We start from the raw sequence: 19,045 nt of genomic DNA on the forward strand, positions 1-19,045 counted from the left end.
GTTAATCTACCAATTAAAGATTGCTGTCAGAACAGTGCTTCAGCCATCAAGTATATTATTAGGGGAAAAAAAGTAATTATGCCTGCAGTTGTGCGTATTACATACAAAGAAAGTTGGGATACACAGCACCTGATACGCATTTTTCACCCTGAATTCTCAGTTTTTTAAAAGCATCTGTTCATCAAAGTTGTTGCAAAGAAGTTTGAAATGGTGTGGGCACTTCATGGTAAAGTCTTAGATATTAGCAGGGAGCCAAATTCTGTAAGGAACAAGGCAGAAGAAGCAAACCCTTTGGGAAACTATACACACAATATCAGTAAATAAACAATTTTATTTTTAAGCTGAAATTTATTTCAATGCTTCTTGCTTGCGGCTGCCACCTAGAAAAGAAAAGAAAAGAAAGAAAAAAGTTGGCCTTGGCAAAACACAGAAGCAAAGTATGTGCTCAATCCAGCGCCAAATATATTTCCTACAATTATAGAACAGTTTTCTGGAACTCAAACCCTGCCCTTCATCTAACGCTCTGCGTCTATGGCATGATGGCTGTAACTCCATGTGCTTTGTACGACCCTGTTTTGGGAGGGATTTTGATAAAAAACCACAAGCAACCAGGTCAAGGTGGCCAGAGACAGTCTGGACAAGAACCACACAGAACCCTCTTGTGGCATATAATTCAACCTCTGGCACAGGGAAAGCAAATCAGAGCCATATAGGATGATGCTGCCACAAACTTATCTTCCTAGGGACCACGACACTATTAAGTTTTTCAAGGCACCACAGAGTCAATAGACTAGGATCTGGAACGCATGTAAGCATTTTGCTCCAAGTTACCCACTGCTCTTTGACAGAGAAAAATCCATGCCTCATTAGCAAACACAGGCATGCCCTCCAAGAAGCACGTTGAGATGAATTTAGTTTCCTATCTTTGCTAAGGTAACCAGCTGCTGAACCTGGGCCCACCAACCAATTCTCGATATGGACTGCTTTTTAAAAAGCATAGATAAGAAAAAATTCAGGACTTCTCAGTTGGATTCACATTCCTTCAGTTAAAAATGAGAGATATCTGTCAAGCGTATGTGATTTTTCATTTTGATACATGTTTGGAGATGTTCCATTTAATAACTTCCATGTATTTGTAAAAGCAACCATTTGTGAGGAATAATTCACCCACAGTACATTGTAAATGTCAGCTCAGAGCTGGTTAATGTGCCATCATCTTAGCACTTTATCTGATGGCACGGGGCTGTTAAAGAGTTTTATTGGGGACAGATCATCAAGTACAAGTTTTAAGAACAAACCTTAAACAGTGCGGAGATATACACAGATCTTTCTAACAAGTCTTAAGGAATGAGACTGTTGGGGGCTCAATTTGGGCCCTACAAAAAGTTTTGCCGAAACACTTCCAAGTGTCTTGCTTTGGGTATTCCTCACCTATTTAATTTTGCTTTTATTGTCAAGTTTTTAAAGGGGCCATGCAATTCTTTAGGACAGTATTTTTGCAAGCGACTCAAATCCACCATGACTCATTCTAAACATCCCTTCTCCAGCACCACATCTCTCTAGCCAACAGAACAGGGACTGCTGCATTCCCATGTCACCAGGGTTAATGCAGAACTGGGGCAAAGCAGGGCCATACAAAGACAAAAATGCTTGTTGCCCCTTAAAGACCAATAAATGTTTTGTGACACACAGTTTTACAGGCAACAGGCTACTTACTGGATGCAACTGATTAAACTCCACAAGACTATGCAGCCTACAGCTTTACAATATGCAGTCTGCCAGCACTGACTTGGTTAATTGTCTGTGACTTAAAAGGCCGGGGCGAGTGGGGAGAGAGAAGGGTATACGATTTTCTAAAGAATCCCAGCCTTGTCCCTCGCAGGGAGCCTTTACTGTCATAAAACTGCCTGTGTCCTCACCACACGTTAACTACAGGTCTAGAATTTATTCTTAGGTAAACAGGTTACCTGTCCAGCAATTCTGTCCAGATCTCTCTGTCCCTGAGGAGTAAGCTTGCGACCTCTGAAAGAAACCAGCGACTGTGTCAGCATATATTTTGAACTAAACCTAATTTGGAACTGCAGGGCTCTCTGGGACTTGGTTACAGCCATCCAGTAGCTTGAGGCCATTCTTCATCCTCAGAGGCCCCAATATTCCACCACTATTTTTTTCTGCAGTTACAATAAGGCTAATTTCGATCCAGGAGTCCTCTCAAAACGTAAGTACACAGGCATTGCAGAAAATAACTGAAAGCAAATATATGGGAAACTTGTTTTACCAAAGTCAAGCACACCGCAGCATTAATCAAGGGGTCCCACAGGACCAGGCCAATGGGCCAGCTAATCGACCACCCTGCTTCCAATCTTGACCATCCAGAGGCAGGTCATGAAAGCGGCTATGTTCTTCTCCTCAGCTTCTCTGGTATGCTGCCTCTATGCTTGGGGCAATTCATCCTATGGGGTCTTCAGCACGATGCCCAATAACACCACCCTTGCTGCCCGCAAGCCCCCTAAGCCTCACACCCAGCCACCCTGGTTCCTCCCAGGAACCATCTTCCTTTTTTCAGAATGTCTCTAAGCTTAGGAGGATTTCCAGAAGTGCTGCTGGCTGGAGCACCCCATGACCTCCTGTTCAAGCTAAAGGGAAGAAAGAGGAATCTGCCACCAAAACTGATGTTCATAACAATTCTTGATCATTTCCTCAAATTCCAGGTGCACTCACGAACCCAAAAGTCTTGGCACATCCTTGCAACAGATGAAATCCACTGGGTTGCTCATTAATGCACTGGATATTCTCACAAACAAGGCAGGCAACCTTGATATTCTCGGCCGTTTTCTCTTACACAAGCAGCCACTTAGGCTACTGTGAGACACACATTCCCCAAATACTAGGAACTCACCCATCCTGGTCTTTCTCCACCATCTTGAGGCCTTCCAAAGCCTGAAGCACCCTCCTAGCAACGCTCTTGGAGCCCCGGCTGAAGTGGCTGGGCATCACACCATTGCGCTGGCGGCCTCCGTAGATCTTGGTCATGGAGCCCACTCCAGCCCCTCCGCGGAGGTACAGATGGCGGGCTGTGGACGCTGCAAATGGAAGACTTGATTACCGGACACATCCCATTTCTGATTCTTACATCCAAATGCTAAAGCTGATCCTAAGTACCGCTGAACGAGGTTTAGAGGTGAGGTCTCTGGGGGCCCAACTCCAAATTCCACAGGTTGCCTTGGATAGTACCACTGAAAGGACTCTCAGGAACGACTTACTCATGTGAGCAGCATACCAGTCAGACTCAGAACTGACCACTTCAGCCAAACCGAGGGGCAAAGCGATCTGCCAGACCATGAAGGCTGCCCCTGACAAAGCTCCCAGCTTACCTCAGGCTGTTTGCAAGCCTGAACTGATTACTCCCCTAAATGAAAAGTCCCACTAGAAGTGGCTAAAGTAACAAGTGAACTATCACTGAATACAGTAACACCAGGCTACTATTAGCCAAAGTCCGCTAACTGAAGACGCATCAATGCACCACTGATGTTAACAGTGCTTGAAACAGTGGCATTAAAATTCTCCGTCTGCACCTAGAACGGAATTACAAGACGCAGGAGCAGATATCACGAAGGATAAAGCTCTTTTTATCACCACGGCTGCCTTTTACAGAAGCACCTGCTCTCTCCTGGGGGGCTGCTGTTCACGCACAGGCAAAACAGACAGCCTGAGGCTATGTGCCCACAGGCCAAGAGACTGCCTCCCAGACCAGCATTTCACTAGAAGAGCTGCAGCAGCAAGGCAACAACAGGGGCTGTGGTACTTAACAGAAATAACCCCAGCAGCAGTACAAGGGAGAGGCACGTCAGACTTCAGGGCTTCCCTGAAAAATCCTCGCCCCAGCAGAGGCAGCTTGAAAAGCCAGAGATGAAACGAGAGAGAAAACCGCACTGTGTTATTTACTGTAAATGCAAACAGATGGGCGTATTTGAGGACACAACCGAATGCCGTGTGAAAGGACACTGCAGGATCTCCACACACAGCAACTCTAAAGCTCTCCAACTGTTGCAGGGATCCCTCTAAAGTCAAGAACAAAACTATCCTGGACCTCAGGGGGGCCGAGGGAAGAAAGCCAAGACACGGCTCCTGGCTGGCTACCAATATTTGCTCGCATCTTCCTTCTACAGGGAGACAAGCCAGAGGCAAAGGGTTTGGTCCTGTGAAAGCAACTAGACCAATTCTCAGCATTGCCTGTCACAGTGGCAAGTTGGCAAGACCTCTAGCAATGGTCCCCAGAAGATTAGGGGGTGGAAAGAAAGAAGACCAGGCAAGTGCCCGGTTCTCCTATGGAGATGCTTTCACAAGCATCGTAACGGAAGCTCATCAAGCGGCATCTGTAAATGAAGGCATGACCTGTCCACAGGACAACTTAAATGGATGAGACTCTGGCTGCCAGCCTGATTTGAAAATGGTTGGAAGCCTGAGGCCAAGTGGCAACAATCGCTGCAATTTCCTGAGCCAAAAACACCCCGTCACAGTAAGCGCCATGTCCGTGTTACGCTACACAGATGAGTGGCTAAAGGGGGAGGGGGGACATCCAGCAGGGAGCTATTCTATTCCTGCAGGGTCTACCCCCCCCCCGCACCTATGCCCAGAATTGGATCAAGGCTAGGCAAAGACTGCAAGGGCAGCTTTAGAAGGGACAACCACTCTTGCCACTGCCCGGGGGAGACACGATCTCCCCATCAATGGCGACAGGAAATGAACCTCCTGTTCCATTCCTATGGTGCTATGGCAGCCGGGGGCAAAAATGCTTTTAGTCCCCGAGGAATGGGCTGAAGAGTAACAACAGGGCTCATGTGCTGCACATACTGCACATGTCACCCTTTGTAGTCATATTCTAGTGAAACACCAAGGTAAAGCATACTACACCTATGTGGAATGAGCGTGTGTGTGCACATGTGCAAGTGTGTGTAGGGGGGAGAGGGAGAGGGAGAGGGAGAGAACACTAAGAGGCTTTAATAACTAGTGCGGTGCAATATTTAAGAGCATCCCCCGGAAGTTCTAAGCTCAACTATGCATTTATTGGAAGGCATCATCCCTCTCTCAGTTACAGCACCCCCGTTGGAAATGTGTGCGTGGGGATAACGGCACATTTTACAAGATTACTGTAAAGGCTACCTACACTAAGCTCTATTAATAATTTGCTCACATAAAACTTTCTGTATTTACCTTCCCTTTCTTCTTACATCATGCTTTAAGTTTTTTGGGGGGCAAGAAAGCATATCAATTTATGTCCATTTAACAAGAAAGGACATGAAGTGTATCAAGTGCTCACATTTTTTCTATATAGTTTGCACCAATTTTCAGAATATTGTTTGGTGGAAGATGAGGGAGTTAATCTACTGCACTTCCAAGAACTGCCGTCGAACTACGGTGAGTTTTGACATGGTCCATCATGGTCTCTCATGCAACAAAATGTTGATTCGACAGTCACTCTACCCAGCATGTTGTACTGGTCAGAGTGCTGGACTGGGACTCAGGAGATCTGGGCCCTACTCCCCACTCACTGACTCCCAGTCTAATCTACCACACAGGAGAGAAGGATTGTGCATGCCGGCTTGGCCTCTTCAGAGAAAAGCTGATATAAATGCGATAAACAAATAGAACATGTGCTTAAAATAAAAAGATGCATCACATTTGCCTGATACTAGACACATTCAGCTGCTTACCTGCTCTGGTGTAGAACCAGTTCTCATCGTAGGGAGCCAATTCCTTGTGTTTGGCTAGTTTGACCGTGTCCACCCATTCAGGTACCTTCAGTTTACCTGACCTGCAAGAATTCAAAACAGTGATCAGCACACAAATTTTTATACCATTTTACTTTAACTAAGGTGGTGTTTTTACCCACAGGTGAGCCACCCCCACCTATGACTTCACCACATCGAGAGATGAAGAAATGGCTGGGTTCACCCAACAGTCTAACCTACTTGGACATTTTAACCATGCACTGTGGAAAATTCCTCTGCCGCTGCACTGGCTACAGCTTCACTTTTTAAACAACGCCTGTAATTTGTTCCCATACTTGGGAGAATGGGAGCTTCCTGGCACCACAGGAACCCCCCTCACGAAACCCAAGGGTTCTGCTGCAAGGGGTGCTGCCCACACACCCCACCTTTAAAAAACCAGGCTGCAGGGATGAGCCCTTGAGTGGCCTACAAAGCTGGGATCTGACACGGACACCTGGCCGCATGCACACAGCATGCATGCCAAGCCGCAACGTTCCAGTCCACTACTGACCGCTTTTAACCTTTTTTTCAAGAGAAACTCCCTTTGCTGCAGAAACGGGGGGGGGGGGGGGATGGTGCTTATGTGTCCCCAGGCTGTCCTAAGCACCAGCCTTCTCCCTACACAAAAATCCCCAAGAACCTGTGAGTTCTGTGAGACACCCCCCCCCCCCAATTCTCCCCTTTCTAAGCAGAATCCTCAGGGTTTCCTCAGGGTGCTAGGAAGCTGCAATTGGCAAGCCTGGTAGGCAGTGAACCAGGCAAGATGGATTGGAAGCTATCCCCACCACATACTTTGCTGCGTTTAGACCACACAGTAAGCTATGTGCCATTAGGGTAATTGGGGAAATCACAAGTATGTAAACAAGTGTGTGGCAGAGTAGCCGCCATGGTAGAGTATCTGCTAACACACACACTGGTATGCACACTCAAGATAATAAACCTAATTTTAACCGGATTATTCCAGTTAAATTTTTCAGACAACTTACTTTTTCAAGAAGGCTGCAAGGGCCCTCACAAACTCCTGCTGGTTCACGTCTTTTACAGTTACACCAGGCATCTGCCGAAAGAATAGGGAAGAAAAAACAAGCATGGAGTAGCAGTTTAGAAAGAATGTTTGCAGCTGCACAAATTTGGAGATGCTATTGGGAGGCTGCCCTACTTTCCATTAAAATGCTTAAGTAAATATGTCTGAGCATTTTTGAAGAGTTAAAAGTATATGAGCTTAAAAGTCATTTCCACTGCTTGTGTACACATCCATAAAATTTTCTGTAAATGCCTTTACCCAGACCTAAATCCACAACTAGAAAAATGTTAAAATTATCATTCCAATCTAATTCATACGTTTATTATTTTTTTACAAGATACTTTCAAAATCAAAGACTAAAGTACAGTTCCTGCTCAACGTTTCTCCACATCCAATCACTGCATGGTTTGGTCTGCATTCCTGCTAATTATGCTCGGCTCTTTACAGACGTTTACTCCATGCATAGAATTGGAAGAAAACTGGTCTGATAGCGAGATATATCCAGGATTCCGCTTAGGAAGCCCCTCAAAAAAGACTTATGAGTAAATATACATGTGGGGCAGTGAATTTCCATTACCAGGCCTAACCAATTAAAGAGGGATCAAAACAGACGAAATTAAATTTCGTTCCCATAACGCAAGAAACAGCGACGCGCAGTAACGCCCGAATCCAGAGCCGGGCAGCATCCTCGTTCAGACCTATCCAGTCAAGTGGATTATCCATTATTTCCACGGGCAGGCAGCTGGGTCCGGAGCGCAGGACGGCTCGGAACCACCGCGGCTCCTCCACGCAGCACGCACGCTGCCGGCCCCGCCGCACCCCCACCCCGCCCGCCCGCGGGCTCTCCCCCCGTTTCGAGGCGGCGGGCCGGGCACGAGGCCCGGCCATGCCGCCCCAAAGGGCCGGGGAGTGCGAGCAGGTCAGCCCGCGTGCCGCGGAGGCCCCGAGAGCCCCGGAGCGGGGACGCAGGCCCAGCCGCGCTCACCGTGCTGCCGCCTCTCCGCGCCCGTGCCGGAAAAAGAGGCCACGCGGGGTTCCCCACCCGCTACTCACAGGGCCGGAGACCTCGCGATACTTGCCTAGCCAATCACAAGCCGCGAGACTTGAGGCTCACCCAATCCCCGCCGCGCGGGAAGGAGGGCGCCGCTCTGAGATCTTAGCAGGAGACGAGAGGCGGAAATGATGGACACGATTTGCCCACTAAAGGGCGGAAGCTGAGCTCCCCCCCCCCGCCCTTCTGAGGGCGCGCTAGCGTAGCTTGCCGCTGGGCGGCGCGGTGCGGAGCAGGAGAGCGGACCTCGGTTCGAACACGGGACGGGGCATTTTTTGCGAAGACTTTTTTTAATCAACTCCCATCATCCTCAGCCACCTTGCCCAATATAGTTCAACACGTCTGGAGAGTACCAGACTGAGGAAAGATAATTTAGGACGTGGTCTTGTGCATGCTTAAGCAGCAAAAAATTGGGCCTTTTTTGACTTAAATATGCATAGCGCTGCATCCTTAAACGTTTTAGCGTCGCTCAAGTTTGGTGAGGGTTTTTTTTGCTAGAGATTCACAGATGTTGAACGCATTTAAAATAAACCTCGGGACAGTGTGGTGTAGTGGTTAAGGGTGCAGGACTGTGACTCAGAAGGTCTGGGTTCTAGTCCCTGCTCTGCCATGGAACTGGCTGATTTTGGGCCAGTCACAGACTTTTAGCCCAACCTACCTCACAGGGTGGTTGTTGTGGGGACAAGATTGAGCAGAGGAAGAAGTTTAAAGAAGCATTCTTGAGCTCCTTGAGAATTAAACAGTGGGGTATAAGTGTAATGCATAAGAGTCATGCTGGTGAGTCCAAGGACCCATCTAATCCAGCATCCTCAACACGATGGGAAGCCAACAGTTAGAGCATGAGTGCAACAGCTTCTTCTGGCCCATGTTCCCCAGTAACGGATGTGCATAGGCACACTGCCTCTGCCACTGGGGGTGACCTAGGGCCCCAGACTAGAAGTCATGGACAGCCCCCTTCTCCATTAATTTTTCTAATCCCCTTTTGAACCCATCCAAACCGGCATCCCTCACCCCCATGCTTGTTCACAAAGGCTGGTAGGATAGGACTTTCCTTTGTGGAATATTCATTGATTTTTCTTCAGACAAAGCTTTCTTCCTCTACCTATTTTATAATGATGGATGCAACTGCTCTTTCCTCCAATTTCCCCTGACAAAGTTAGTTTCACAGGGTGTAATTTTCCTGCTTTTCTCAAACCCTGTAAAAAGCATGGCATTGCAACGGCTTTTTCTCAGACCTTTGGCAAGGAAGCGGACTTAACTGACAAGTTGTGTGTGTTTGTTAGAAGTGTGACATCTGCTCTCCGTAAGGAATCCCGAGGAGTCCTAACACTATCAGTCAGAAGACACCCAGATCTTCCAGACAAAACTCCGATGCTGCCATCATTCTGCCCATTCACAAAACCTTGGCTTGCAACCTGTGTTTTTCCACGGCTTTGTCCTTTTCCTTACCACAGAAGATCAATTACGGAGGGAAAGACAGAGTACTTGCATGATAGCTTCTGAAGGGAGTGCTGAGAATTCCCATTGTGTAGCAGCTGCAGCTCCAAGCGTTGATTTATGTCTGGTATGTACCTTTCTGCAGGTACAAAGGTAAAGGGGAGAGGCACATATGTCAAGAGCCCTGGATTTGAATTATTTGTCTGCTACAGAGTGCAGCATTAACAGGGCCAAAGATCAATAACAAAAAAACCCACCTTTCTCTCCCAGTTACTCCTTCCCAATTTTTCTGTGGGTCTCTCTCTCTTTCTTGACTCTTTTACCTCCCAAAGATAAAAGTCAGCTTTATTGCACTGAGGTTTAAAGAAAATCAATTTCATTAGCTTTATTCAGGCTTCTAAAAATACCGAGGACCAAGTCACAGCCTTTGTTTAAATAATGGCTTTATCGACATTCGCTGATGTCCATTATGTGCTTTAACGCTGCAATATTCAATAGTGCTGTGCAGTTCAGCTCTCTCGTTTTCGATAATTGCTTTGTGGGCGGAAGCGATTTTCCTATGGCAGTCTTAAGTGGGCCCCTCTCTGTTGCACTGAGCGGATCGCGCCCAAAGGCAGACAAAGCGGACGGAGGGGGCGCCTGGAGGAGAGTGCCTGGATGCAAAGAGAACAGGGATCCCGGCCCTGAACAGGCCACATCAGTTGGAAGAAGAGGTTTCATCAGGGGCTGCTCTGTCGCCTTTGCATGGCAAGGAGCATCTGACGAAATTATCTCTTCCACACGCTCGTTAAATGGGCAGGACCTCTGCCTTCAGGCCAGCCTTGCGGGTCAGCTGGATTGGATGCCCCTTCCCTCCTGCTTGCTTCGCTAACAGCAGGCGGAAGGAGTGGCAGCTTCCACTTTCCTTGCGCTCCTCCTGGGTTGTGGAGAGGCTCGGACCCAGAGGAAGGGGTCACGTGAATGGGAAGCTGCGACAACTGGCAAAGACACAGGCCTACTGGGGGCTCACGGTCAGCAGCTTGCCCAGGTGTCCCACCCCGTGGAGCCGCCGCCGGGTTTGTTCACTCTTTAAAGACCTCCACTGCAAGGGGAGCAAAAGGGAGGACTGGATCTGTCCGTAGATCTTCGGGTGATTTGCAGTAGATTGGCAAGGACTTCTGACTCCCAATTGCTCAAGTACAGTATCACTGAAATGCTGCTCTAAATGGTACTCGGGGCCACCCAAGATCTCTCGCTGAACCCCATGGTGCCCCCGCTGAGCATTTGCTGCCTGAGACCACTGCCCCACCTTGCCGAATAGCAGAGCTGGCGCTGCTGGAAGTAAGAAAGCAGGAGTGGCGATTGCGTGGAAGAGCCGCAAGCTCCGCTTGGAACTCAAAACCATTCCTGGGACCAGAATTCTTCCATTCTAAATGAAGGCCTTTTGCTTGTCTTTCCCAGTGGTGGATCTCGGGGTTCTAGAGTGGGGGGGGGGGGCTGAGACAGATCCCTGAAGTCTTCCCACCCCTGCTTTATAATATGTCAAAGTTCCAAAGTGGTCTATCTTCTGTCCAGGAAATGAAGACACACACACACAACAAATGGTTCTTAGCGTCAGGGAGTTTGCTTTTTCACCACATACAGAACGCGTGTCTAGGCAAAACTAGATTTTGAAGAGCGATGCGGCTGGCCTCCCACAATAGCACATATGCTACCCTACCCCAGTGAAAGATGTCAGCAATGCACCTGAGATCGCCAAATGCTTTGGACTTCAACACCCAGCATTTCTTATCATTGGCCATTCTGACAGGGGCACCTGGAAGCTGGAATCCAAACTGTCTAGAGCTCTGTCTTCCGCCACCCTTAAGTGTCAGGGAACAGTAGCAAAAATCCAAACACTTCAGCTGGGCAAAACGTTTAGGACCAGCCGAGATCCTGGAAAAATGTGCAAGCCTTCAGGTTCTCCAGAACTCTTCATCAGGCTAGGTAATACAGAAAGTAGAGGCTGGGGAAGAAAGAACAAAGTCCAAATCTGGACCAGTTTGGACAGTACAGACAGACCCAGTCTCAAAATGGCCATTTGCAGCCTGAATGCATGAGATTATGGTAGGTGTGTGGATATTCTGTGGCATCTAGCAGAGTATTCTGGAACAGAGGAGCAAAGGCTGAAGTCCATGTCTGAAAAAGCAAAGGACCACTCTGACCTGCACCTTGCTTTGCATGAAACACAGAGGTTCATGCAGCAGCAAGAAGCTGGAGTGCAGAAAAAATACGGCAGTCCCTCTATTAAACAGAGCCAGAGATGAAGTTTTGGTAGCACGCGAGATAAACAAGACACCCGAGGCCAAATTGTGAGCTTTACTGAGTGGCTGGAGGGGATGCAGTCCTCATACAAAGTTCCTTCTCAGGTGGTAGAAAAGATTCTGCCCTGGATGGCTAAACAGGTTATTTTCCAAACTCTATTTTTAAAAAAGCCGCGTGGTCCAAGGGGGGAGCACTGGGAGTCGTAGGACTTTTCTCCATCTAAACAAGCACACGCAAAGCTGCACCACCAACGGCATGATGAGCATCTGACAGTTCTGACCGCAAACGGGTCACCAAAAAGCCCTCCGGGGAGGTTCACCTGCTTCAGACCTGGGGGTGCACCTTGGGGTTGGGGCAACAGCAGGCCTTCAGCCTTGGCCAGCGCAGGACACGGTGGAGGAACACGGAGCGCAGGGCCAGCGCAAGGTCCTTCTTCCTCAGCGCGTAGACCAGAGGGTTGGCCAGGGAATTCAGGTGGGAGAGCAGCACGGCGAGGCGGTACAGGGACTCGCGGGTCTGGCAGCTGGGGCACAGCAGCTGGACGCAGTAGATGACCTGCAGGGGTCCCCAGCACAGGCAGAAGACGCCCAGCAGGAGAAAGAGGGTGCGAGCCATGCGCAACTCCCTTCTCTTGGCGGGCCACAGAGCCTGGAAGTGGCCACGGACCACGCGGAAGAGGTCCACGTAGATGCCCAGCATGGCGGCCAGGGGCAGCAAGGTGCAGGTGAAGAGAAAGCAGGCGAGGTAGTCTGGGCTAAAAATGGAGGTGAAGCAGCAGAGGCCCTGGTGTCCACTGGGGGTTTTGCCAGAGCTGAAGTTCTGGGGCCCAGGATAAACCTTGGAGAGGAGCCCTCCGTAAGGGATGTCTCCGGCTATGATGACAAGGGCCGCTCTCTCGGAGGGGAAGCTGAACGTCAGCGTGCTGTTGCCGGCCTCCACGTACTGCTGGAAGCGGTTCCAGCCCATCATGGGCAGAAGGCCTATCAGGAGCGAGATCAGCCAGCAGAAGACCACGGCGGTCGCCATCCAGCCCTTCTTCATGCGCACGGCGTAGCTGTCCAAGGAAAGACTCCTGTGAGGCTCCCGCGAGGCTCCCGCGAGTTGGGAGCTCCTGCATCGCTAAGCACTGTGACTTTTGGGGGAAGGACAGCACCACCCCACCAAGTGAGCCGCTTCCTGTCCTCTCCTCTCCTCTAACCTACTCAGCTAAGGCATTTCTGGAAATGAAGCCAGCAAGATACTTAGCAGCACTGCAGACCCGCACACTAATTCACAGAAAGACAAACGGGGTGTTTCTGCGATTGTCCTGCACCACAGCGCCACCTTGTGGTTGTATAATGGAACAAAAGGAAGGCAAGGAAAAAATGGGAATGAGGCGGTATTAATTCCAGAAAGAAACTGGAAGCAGAAGCCTCAGGAAAATGGTGGGTTAAAAGCCTCATGTAGAGAAGCCAAAAGATTCTAGCTCAAGTCCAGTCTTTTTCTGCTGACTGGGGAGAAGGGGCAGCAAAAGGTCCTAGGCTGCTCCTGGCTCTTTTAATATATTGTGTTGGCTGCTGCAAAAAAGGGACGTTCCCAGAGGAAACACCCCCATTGTGCCCTTTCCATCTCAGTCTGCAATTCCAGAGGGAAGGAGGGAGGCACGCCATCAGACTCGCCTTCCTCTGCCTGGTCCACAGTCTGATTGCAAAGAGGTATTTGCACGAGGACCCAGCTAACTGGAGACCAGCTGCAGTCTGTTGGCTGGTGGCATCAGCTTGTCCTCCCCACCCCAGTGTGCCCACACCTGGAAAAGGCAGGTGTGCTCGTGGCAGAGGCAAGACTGGGAAAATAAGGGAGAGAGAGTGTTTTAAGGGTGGACTGAAAATGGTTTGAGATAGGCCTTATTTCTCGTGATGGGCAGACATTTGTCTTTAGCATCACTGTAGGAAAATGAGAACTATTAGAAGCCAGTTTATCAGGCGTGAAAGATAGATGTATATCCAGCTATACACTGAATCGTGCTAAAGCAAACACACGCTCTTCCACAGCTGGGCTACATCACCGCTCCAAAAGCAGCAGTCCCTCCTCCGAGTTGATCTCGCCTCTCTGACAAAAATTTGCCTCCAGCTTAAGGAGGCTGTGAAGGGCCCTTGTTAAACAGCGGAGCAAATTATTTGCATGCAGACAAATCCCAAGGGAGATTCCTGGCTTCTCCAGATGAGGTTGGAAAGAAAGAGCCCCTGGAGAACTGCTGCTGCTGCCAGTCCGTGCTGGCTGTACTGGGCTGGATGGACCAAGAGCTGGCTCAGTAGAAGAAAGCTTTCTATGTGAAGCCTACACACACACACACACACACACACACACACACACACACACCATGCTGAACAAAGAGTGTCCGACTTGCCTGTTGGGCAGCCTGACCTTCAGGTGGGTGTTGATGGCGATGACCAAGAGGAGGAGGATGGAGAACTGTGTGGTGACCAGCGGGAAGCACGTGAGGAAGAGACAGGTGTAGAAGCGCAGGGCCAGCTCCAGGCTGAGCACCACGGAGAAGGGGATGGCCAAGGCCCCCACGCCGAGGTCGGCCACCGCCAGGCACGCGATCAGGCAGTTGGGGATGCACCTCAGCTCCTTGTGCAGGTAGATGGTGGCACACACGAGCAGGTTGATGGCCAGGATGGCCACGGCCAGGACGCCCTCCAGGACCGCAAAGCCAAGGGGCGCATCCATGGGTAGCTGGCGCAAGCCACCTTCCTCTTGTCCCTGCCGAGGAAACAGGCCTGCTGCCACCAGGGACCAAAAGAGTCTCCTGTTACATTTCGGTGGCGCACCTGTTACCTGCCTTGCAGGTCCACCCTGCCATCGCCAGCACGAGGCTAATAAACCAACGCTATCTGTGTTTGCTGAGCATTCTGCCAGCAAAGGGATCGAATCAGCCACCGGTACAAGGCGGCCGATGATGGGGACTGATGCGTTAACACTCATGGATTGGAGGCCTGGCCCCAGAGCGAGGCAATCGATGGCAGAGCTGCAGCGAGTGGGGAGCAGGTGTGTAACGCAAACCTCGCTTTGAACAGAAAACCTGCAGATGGCCATTCTCACACCGATTCTCTGGCTGGGAGGTCCAAAGGATTCAGTGCCTACATTTTGCAGGTGAAGAGTCAGAGGTGTGGATGGTTTGTTTCTTGGGGAAACATTTTTAAAATAGATTTTTATCTATTTCATTTTAACATAAACTAATACAGAAAAAAGAAAAACATACATGAAACAAGCTAGAATAAACAAAGTTGCCACGGGAATGTTAAACAAATGCAAGCATTACTTTCAAAACTTTCAACCAAGAATTGTTGCACAATGTGCATGCAAAATGCCCTCCATCTGAGAACAAGCTCAATGTCTGGTGGATTTAGAAACAATGTGAGTCAGAAGGGGTCTCCTGGGCCATCTAGTCTGACCCCAGGCTCTAGCCGGCTCCACTCATGTGATTGTCCAACCTTCCCTTGAACACCCTCACTGACAGGGCCTCCACCACCTCCCTTGGAAGCCCATTCCATATTCAAGGGGTCCTAACCATCAGGAAGTACTTCCTGGCATCCAGTTTGAAGCCGGTTCCTTGAGCTTTGCCCCACTGGAACGCGTCCTGCCCTCCCCTGCAGGGAAGAAGCTCACTGCCCTCCTCCACATGACATCCCCTCACATACCTGTAAGTCTATTATGCTGTCCCCTGTCCAGAGCATGGGCCATGGTTCAGGTAAGTATTTGTACTTAGCATTGCAAGACCCTTGGGGAAGGGATGGCCGTGGACGCTATTCTCCCCAGACAAACAAACAAACAAACAAACAAACAAACAAACGAAACCACTCCCTGGATGCAATTCCCCAAATGAGGTGCATATCTAAACTGCAGTCCCATCCGCTCTGGCCATTTTCCTAATAATTTCTGGGGGAAATACAGGAAGGGCACTGGGGAAAGGAAACACACCAGTACGTGAGACAAGCGTGTTAGGAGTTTGCCAATGCTCAGAGGTCTGCAGATTGCTAACTGCCTTCTAGGAAACCAGAGGCCTATTAGAATCAACAAGATAATCCCACTGCCAAAACGGGCAAATTTGAAGAACAGAAACGAAAAAGCAGCTGCAGCTGCCGCAACTCGGTCTTTCACGAATTCCCCAGTCCCCAGTTCTTAATTCTGCAGTAGTTAATGTCACAAGCTTTCGTTGCACACATTCAAAATCAAAGACACGGTTCCACTGGGGGCTTCGCAAGCCCCGCCGCAATTAATGCCACGTGGCAGAGGCAAGCGCACGTCTCCATTTCGGTACTAACTCCCAACACGCAGGAGGTTCTTATTTTTCCAGCAAAGTGGAACCAGGATTCTGGGAATGGAAGAGGCTATTCTCCTTGGTGTGCCTTCCAGGGTCAGGACGGATGGGAATGGTGATGACTGAGAAACGGGGAGCATGGGAATCGAGATAGAGGAGGAGGTTGTGGTTATCTCAAGGCTACCATCTCCAGGTGCTCAGGTAGACCAGGAGAACAGACTGGGTTGGGAAGTGAAGGGATGGGGCAAGGGAGAAGAGGAGGAGAAGCCCACGCCCCGTCTGGACCCTGGACCATGATGGGCTAGAAGGGCTACCCAGTCAGAGGGTAGGAGGCAAGTCCTTCTGCGGGGCTACTGGAAAGGAAGACGTTCCTCATTCGGGTCCAACAAGTCACTTTGCTCTTCCACTTGTGGCCGTGGCTTGTTAACTGCAAATTGGACAGAAAGAGCTATTTCGCAAGGAGACAGTTGTTTGGCTCAAAGAAGGGAAAACCCAGGCCTTGACACAGGGCATTAGAAAGAAAGCCGGGCTTTCTTCATTGTGCACATTTTTTGTAGAGCAAGGAGAATCTGATGTGTTTGTGAATGGTGTCATTACAGGCTGTAATAAATCTGGGTTCTAGTCCCCATGCAGCCATGGAGTGTACGCTTGGCTGAACCAACCTCGCAGGGTTGTTGTTGTAAGGATAAAATGGAGAGGGGCAGAACCCTGTAACCCACCTTAAGTTCCTTGCAAGAGAAAGACAGCTGTGGCGTTAATGTAATATCATGATCATCATCAACAAAAGCAACAACACACAAGCTGGGTGTATTTTTGCAATTCTGCTCTAAATAGCAACACCATATTGGGTTGTGTGATGTAACATATACAAATGCAAAGACAGCTCCCTGGGGCGGGGGAGAAAACCCTTGAGTGAAGGACACACTGATTTTCCCGCAAAGAAAATGAAAGAAGAAGTCTCTGTAAAGTGTAAGATTATATGCTTCAAAGAGAAAAGTCATAAAGCACCGGGAGCATGCGGAGGCTGTGAATGAAATAAATACTCAAGCACAAAAGCAGCACCAATATGTTCCAGTCAAGAGATTATATGTTTAAATTGAAATCTACAGCCTTTGCTGTGTAAGATGCACAGAGGGACACCAAGATATATTAATTGTATGAACTCTCTCTTAGCTAATCCTAGAATAAATTGTATTGCAGTATAATAGGGTGTAAGCCAGAAACCCACCTAGGTTATAGTGCAGCTTCTTGTTATTTATTTTATTGAATGGGTTTCTATCCTACCTTTCTTCTTTTAAATACATCAAAGTGGCTTTCATCGTTCTCTTCCTCTGCTCTCAGTCTTAACCTCAGAACAACAACCCTGTGAGGTAGGTTGGGCTGAGAGCTGATAGGCCCAAAGTCACCCAGTTGGTTCCATGGCTGAGCGGTGACTACAAGTTATACACTTTCAAGAAATCCCTGTCTAATGGAGACCCCCAGTAAAGCTTGTCTTTGGTAGCTTTGCTCAGCACTTGTAAATTCCAGGCTGTGGCTTCCCCGTCTCTATCATTCCAATTTTAGTATTGTTGTTGTTAGTCGCAAAGTCGTGCCCGACCCATCGCGACCCCATGGACAACACTCCTCCAGGCCTCCCTGTCCTCCACCATCCCCTGGAGTCCACCTAAGCTCATACCAACTGCTTCCGTGACTCCATCCAGCCGCCTCATCCTCTGCCGCCCCCTCCTTCTTTTCCCTTCAAATTTTAGTGTATGAGCTGCCAAAGCAAGCACTCCTCCTTGACGGACTTCATCCACCCCCTAGTTGGTCTTCCTGTTTATATTTGAACATAAACAAATAGCAAGGAATTTCAGGGACGGCATCAGGAAGGCGAAACAGAAAATGAACTGAGAATAGCCAGGGATGCGAAGAACAAGAACGCCTTCTTCAGATACATCCAAAACAAAAGGCACGTGAAAGAGAAAGGTGTCCAGCTACTTCCTCGTACAGTGGGTGGCAGAGTGATATTAGATGACAAAGAAATGGCAGAGGCACTCAATTCCTACTTCGCCTCAGTCTTCTCCCACAAGAAAATCTACAACCAAGAGGAAGTACAGGCTGCAAGTCAGAGATGGCAGACCGGGAGGGCAGGCAAACGGCCAAGGGCAATCTGGATGGAATGAACACATTCAGTCTCCAGGGCCCAAGGAACTCCGTCCCAGAGTCGTAAAAGAGCTAGCAGAAGAACCCTCAGAACCACTGTCTACTGTCTCAATAAATCCTGGAAAACTGGAGAAGCGCCAGATAACCGGAGAGGGGCTAACGTTGCCCCTATCGTCAGAAAGAGAAAAAAGATGAGCCCGGGAACTACAAATCACAGTCAGTCTGACATGAATCCCTGGAAAAATTCTGGAGTAAATTATTAAAATAAAAAGTCACTCTGCAAGAAAATGCAGTGATTAGTAGAAGTCAACCTGGATTTATCAAAAATAAATCCTGTCAGACTAATTTAATCTCATTTTTTGACGGGGTAACCTCCCAAATGGACAGAGGGAACACTGTGGACATAATCCACCTAGACTTTAGCAAAGCTTTTGAAATAGTGCCTCACGGCATTCTGATACGCAAATTAGCAAAAAGTGGGCTAGATAGAAAAACTAAATCCAAAACTGGTTGTTAATTCAGACACAAGGAGTGTTCATCAATGGCACCTTCTCGAACTGGATGGAGGTAACTGGCGGGGTGCCACAGGGTTCAGTCCTGGGCCCAGTGCTCTTCAACATCTGTATTAATGATTTGGATGAAGAAGTGCAAGGCAAGATAATCAAATTTGCAAATGATACAGAACTGGGTGGAATAGGCCTAAAAGACAGAATGATGATCCAGGGCAATCTTGATAAATTTGAATGCTGGGCCAAAAGCAACAGAATGAGATTCAATAGGGACAAGGGACAAGTCCTCCACCCAGGAAAGAGAAACCAAATGCACTGATACAAGATGGGAAATACGTGGCTCAACAGAACTGAAAAAGACCTTGAAATAATTGTGGACAACAGGCTAAATATGAGCCAACAATGCAATGCAGCTGCAAAAAAGGGCAAATGCTATTTTGGGATGCATTAACAGAAATATGACTTCCAAATCACAAGTAGTAGTAGTTTGTTTGTTTATTAAAAGCTTTTGTATGCCGCCCTATT

General features: G+C 48.7%; 2 protein-coding genes across 2 annotated transcripts; both read right to left on the reverse strand.

Moving 5' to 3' along the window:
* Nucleotides 1–313: 313 nt before the first annotated feature.
* Nucleotides 314–7,827, reverse strand: RPS19 (ribosomal protein S19). The gene is made up of 6 exons (XM_044435137.1): nucleotides 7,781–7,827; nucleotides 6,758–6,828; nucleotides 5,715–5,815; nucleotides 2,900–3,083; nucleotides 1,968–2,022; nucleotides 314–380 (listed from the first exon to the last, which is right to left on the reverse strand). The coding sequence occupies exons 2-6, from the start codon at nucleotides 6,826–6,828 to the stop codon at nucleotides 354–356; spliced, it is 438 nt and encodes a 145-aa protein (XP_044291072.1). The 5' UTR covers nucleotides 7,781–7,827; the 3' UTR covers nucleotides 314–353.
* A 4,063-nt stretch (nucleotides 7,828–11,890) lies between these two features.
* Nucleotides 11,891–14,278, reverse strand: LOC123026060 (adenosine receptor A1-like). Its single transcript, XM_044435295.1, has 2 exons — nucleotides 13,953–14,278; nucleotides 11,891–12,620 (listed from the first exon to the last, which is right to left on the reverse strand). The coding sequence occupies exons 1-2, from the start codon at nucleotides 14,276–14,278 to the stop codon at nucleotides 11,891–11,893; spliced, it is 1,056 nt and encodes a 351-aa protein (XP_044291230.1).
* Between the last annotated feature and the right edge of the window lie 4,767 nt (nucleotides 14,279–19,045).

The sequence above is a fragment of the Varanus komodoensis genome, unplaced genomic scaffold (assembly GCF_004798865.1).
Source record: "Varanus komodoensis strain SLA01 unplaced genomic scaffold, ASM479886v1 scaffold29_1, whole genome shotgun sequence".
In the NCBI taxonomy this organism is placed as follows: domain Eukaryota; kingdom Metazoa; phylum Chordata; class Lepidosauria; order Squamata; family Varanidae; genus Varanus; species Varanus komodoensis.

Excerpts from the sequence above, each read along its gene's own strand:
- LOC123026060 (XM_044435295.1), bottom strand. The coding sequence starts at position 14,278 with ATGGATGCGCCCCTTGGCTTTGCGGTCCTGGAGGGCGTCCTGGCCGTG. Across the intron at positions 12,621-13,952 it reads AAGGTCAGGCTGCCCAACAG|CTACGCCGTGCGCATGAAGA; the intron begins GCAAGTCGGACA and ends TTCCTTGGACAG.
- RPS19 (XM_044435137.1), bottom strand. The coding sequence starts at position 6,828 with ATGCCTGGTGTAACTGTAAAAGACGTGAACCAGCAGGAGTTTGTGAGG. Across the intron at positions 2,023-2,899 it reads GTGGAGAAAGACCAGGATGG|AGGTCGCAAGCTTACTCCTC; the intron begins GTGAGTTCCTAG and ends GGTTTCTTTCAG. Across the intron at positions 381-1,967 it reads TGGACAGAATTGCTGGACAG|GTGGCAGCCGCAAGCAAGAA; the intron begins GTAACCTGTTTA and ends TTTCTTTTCTAG.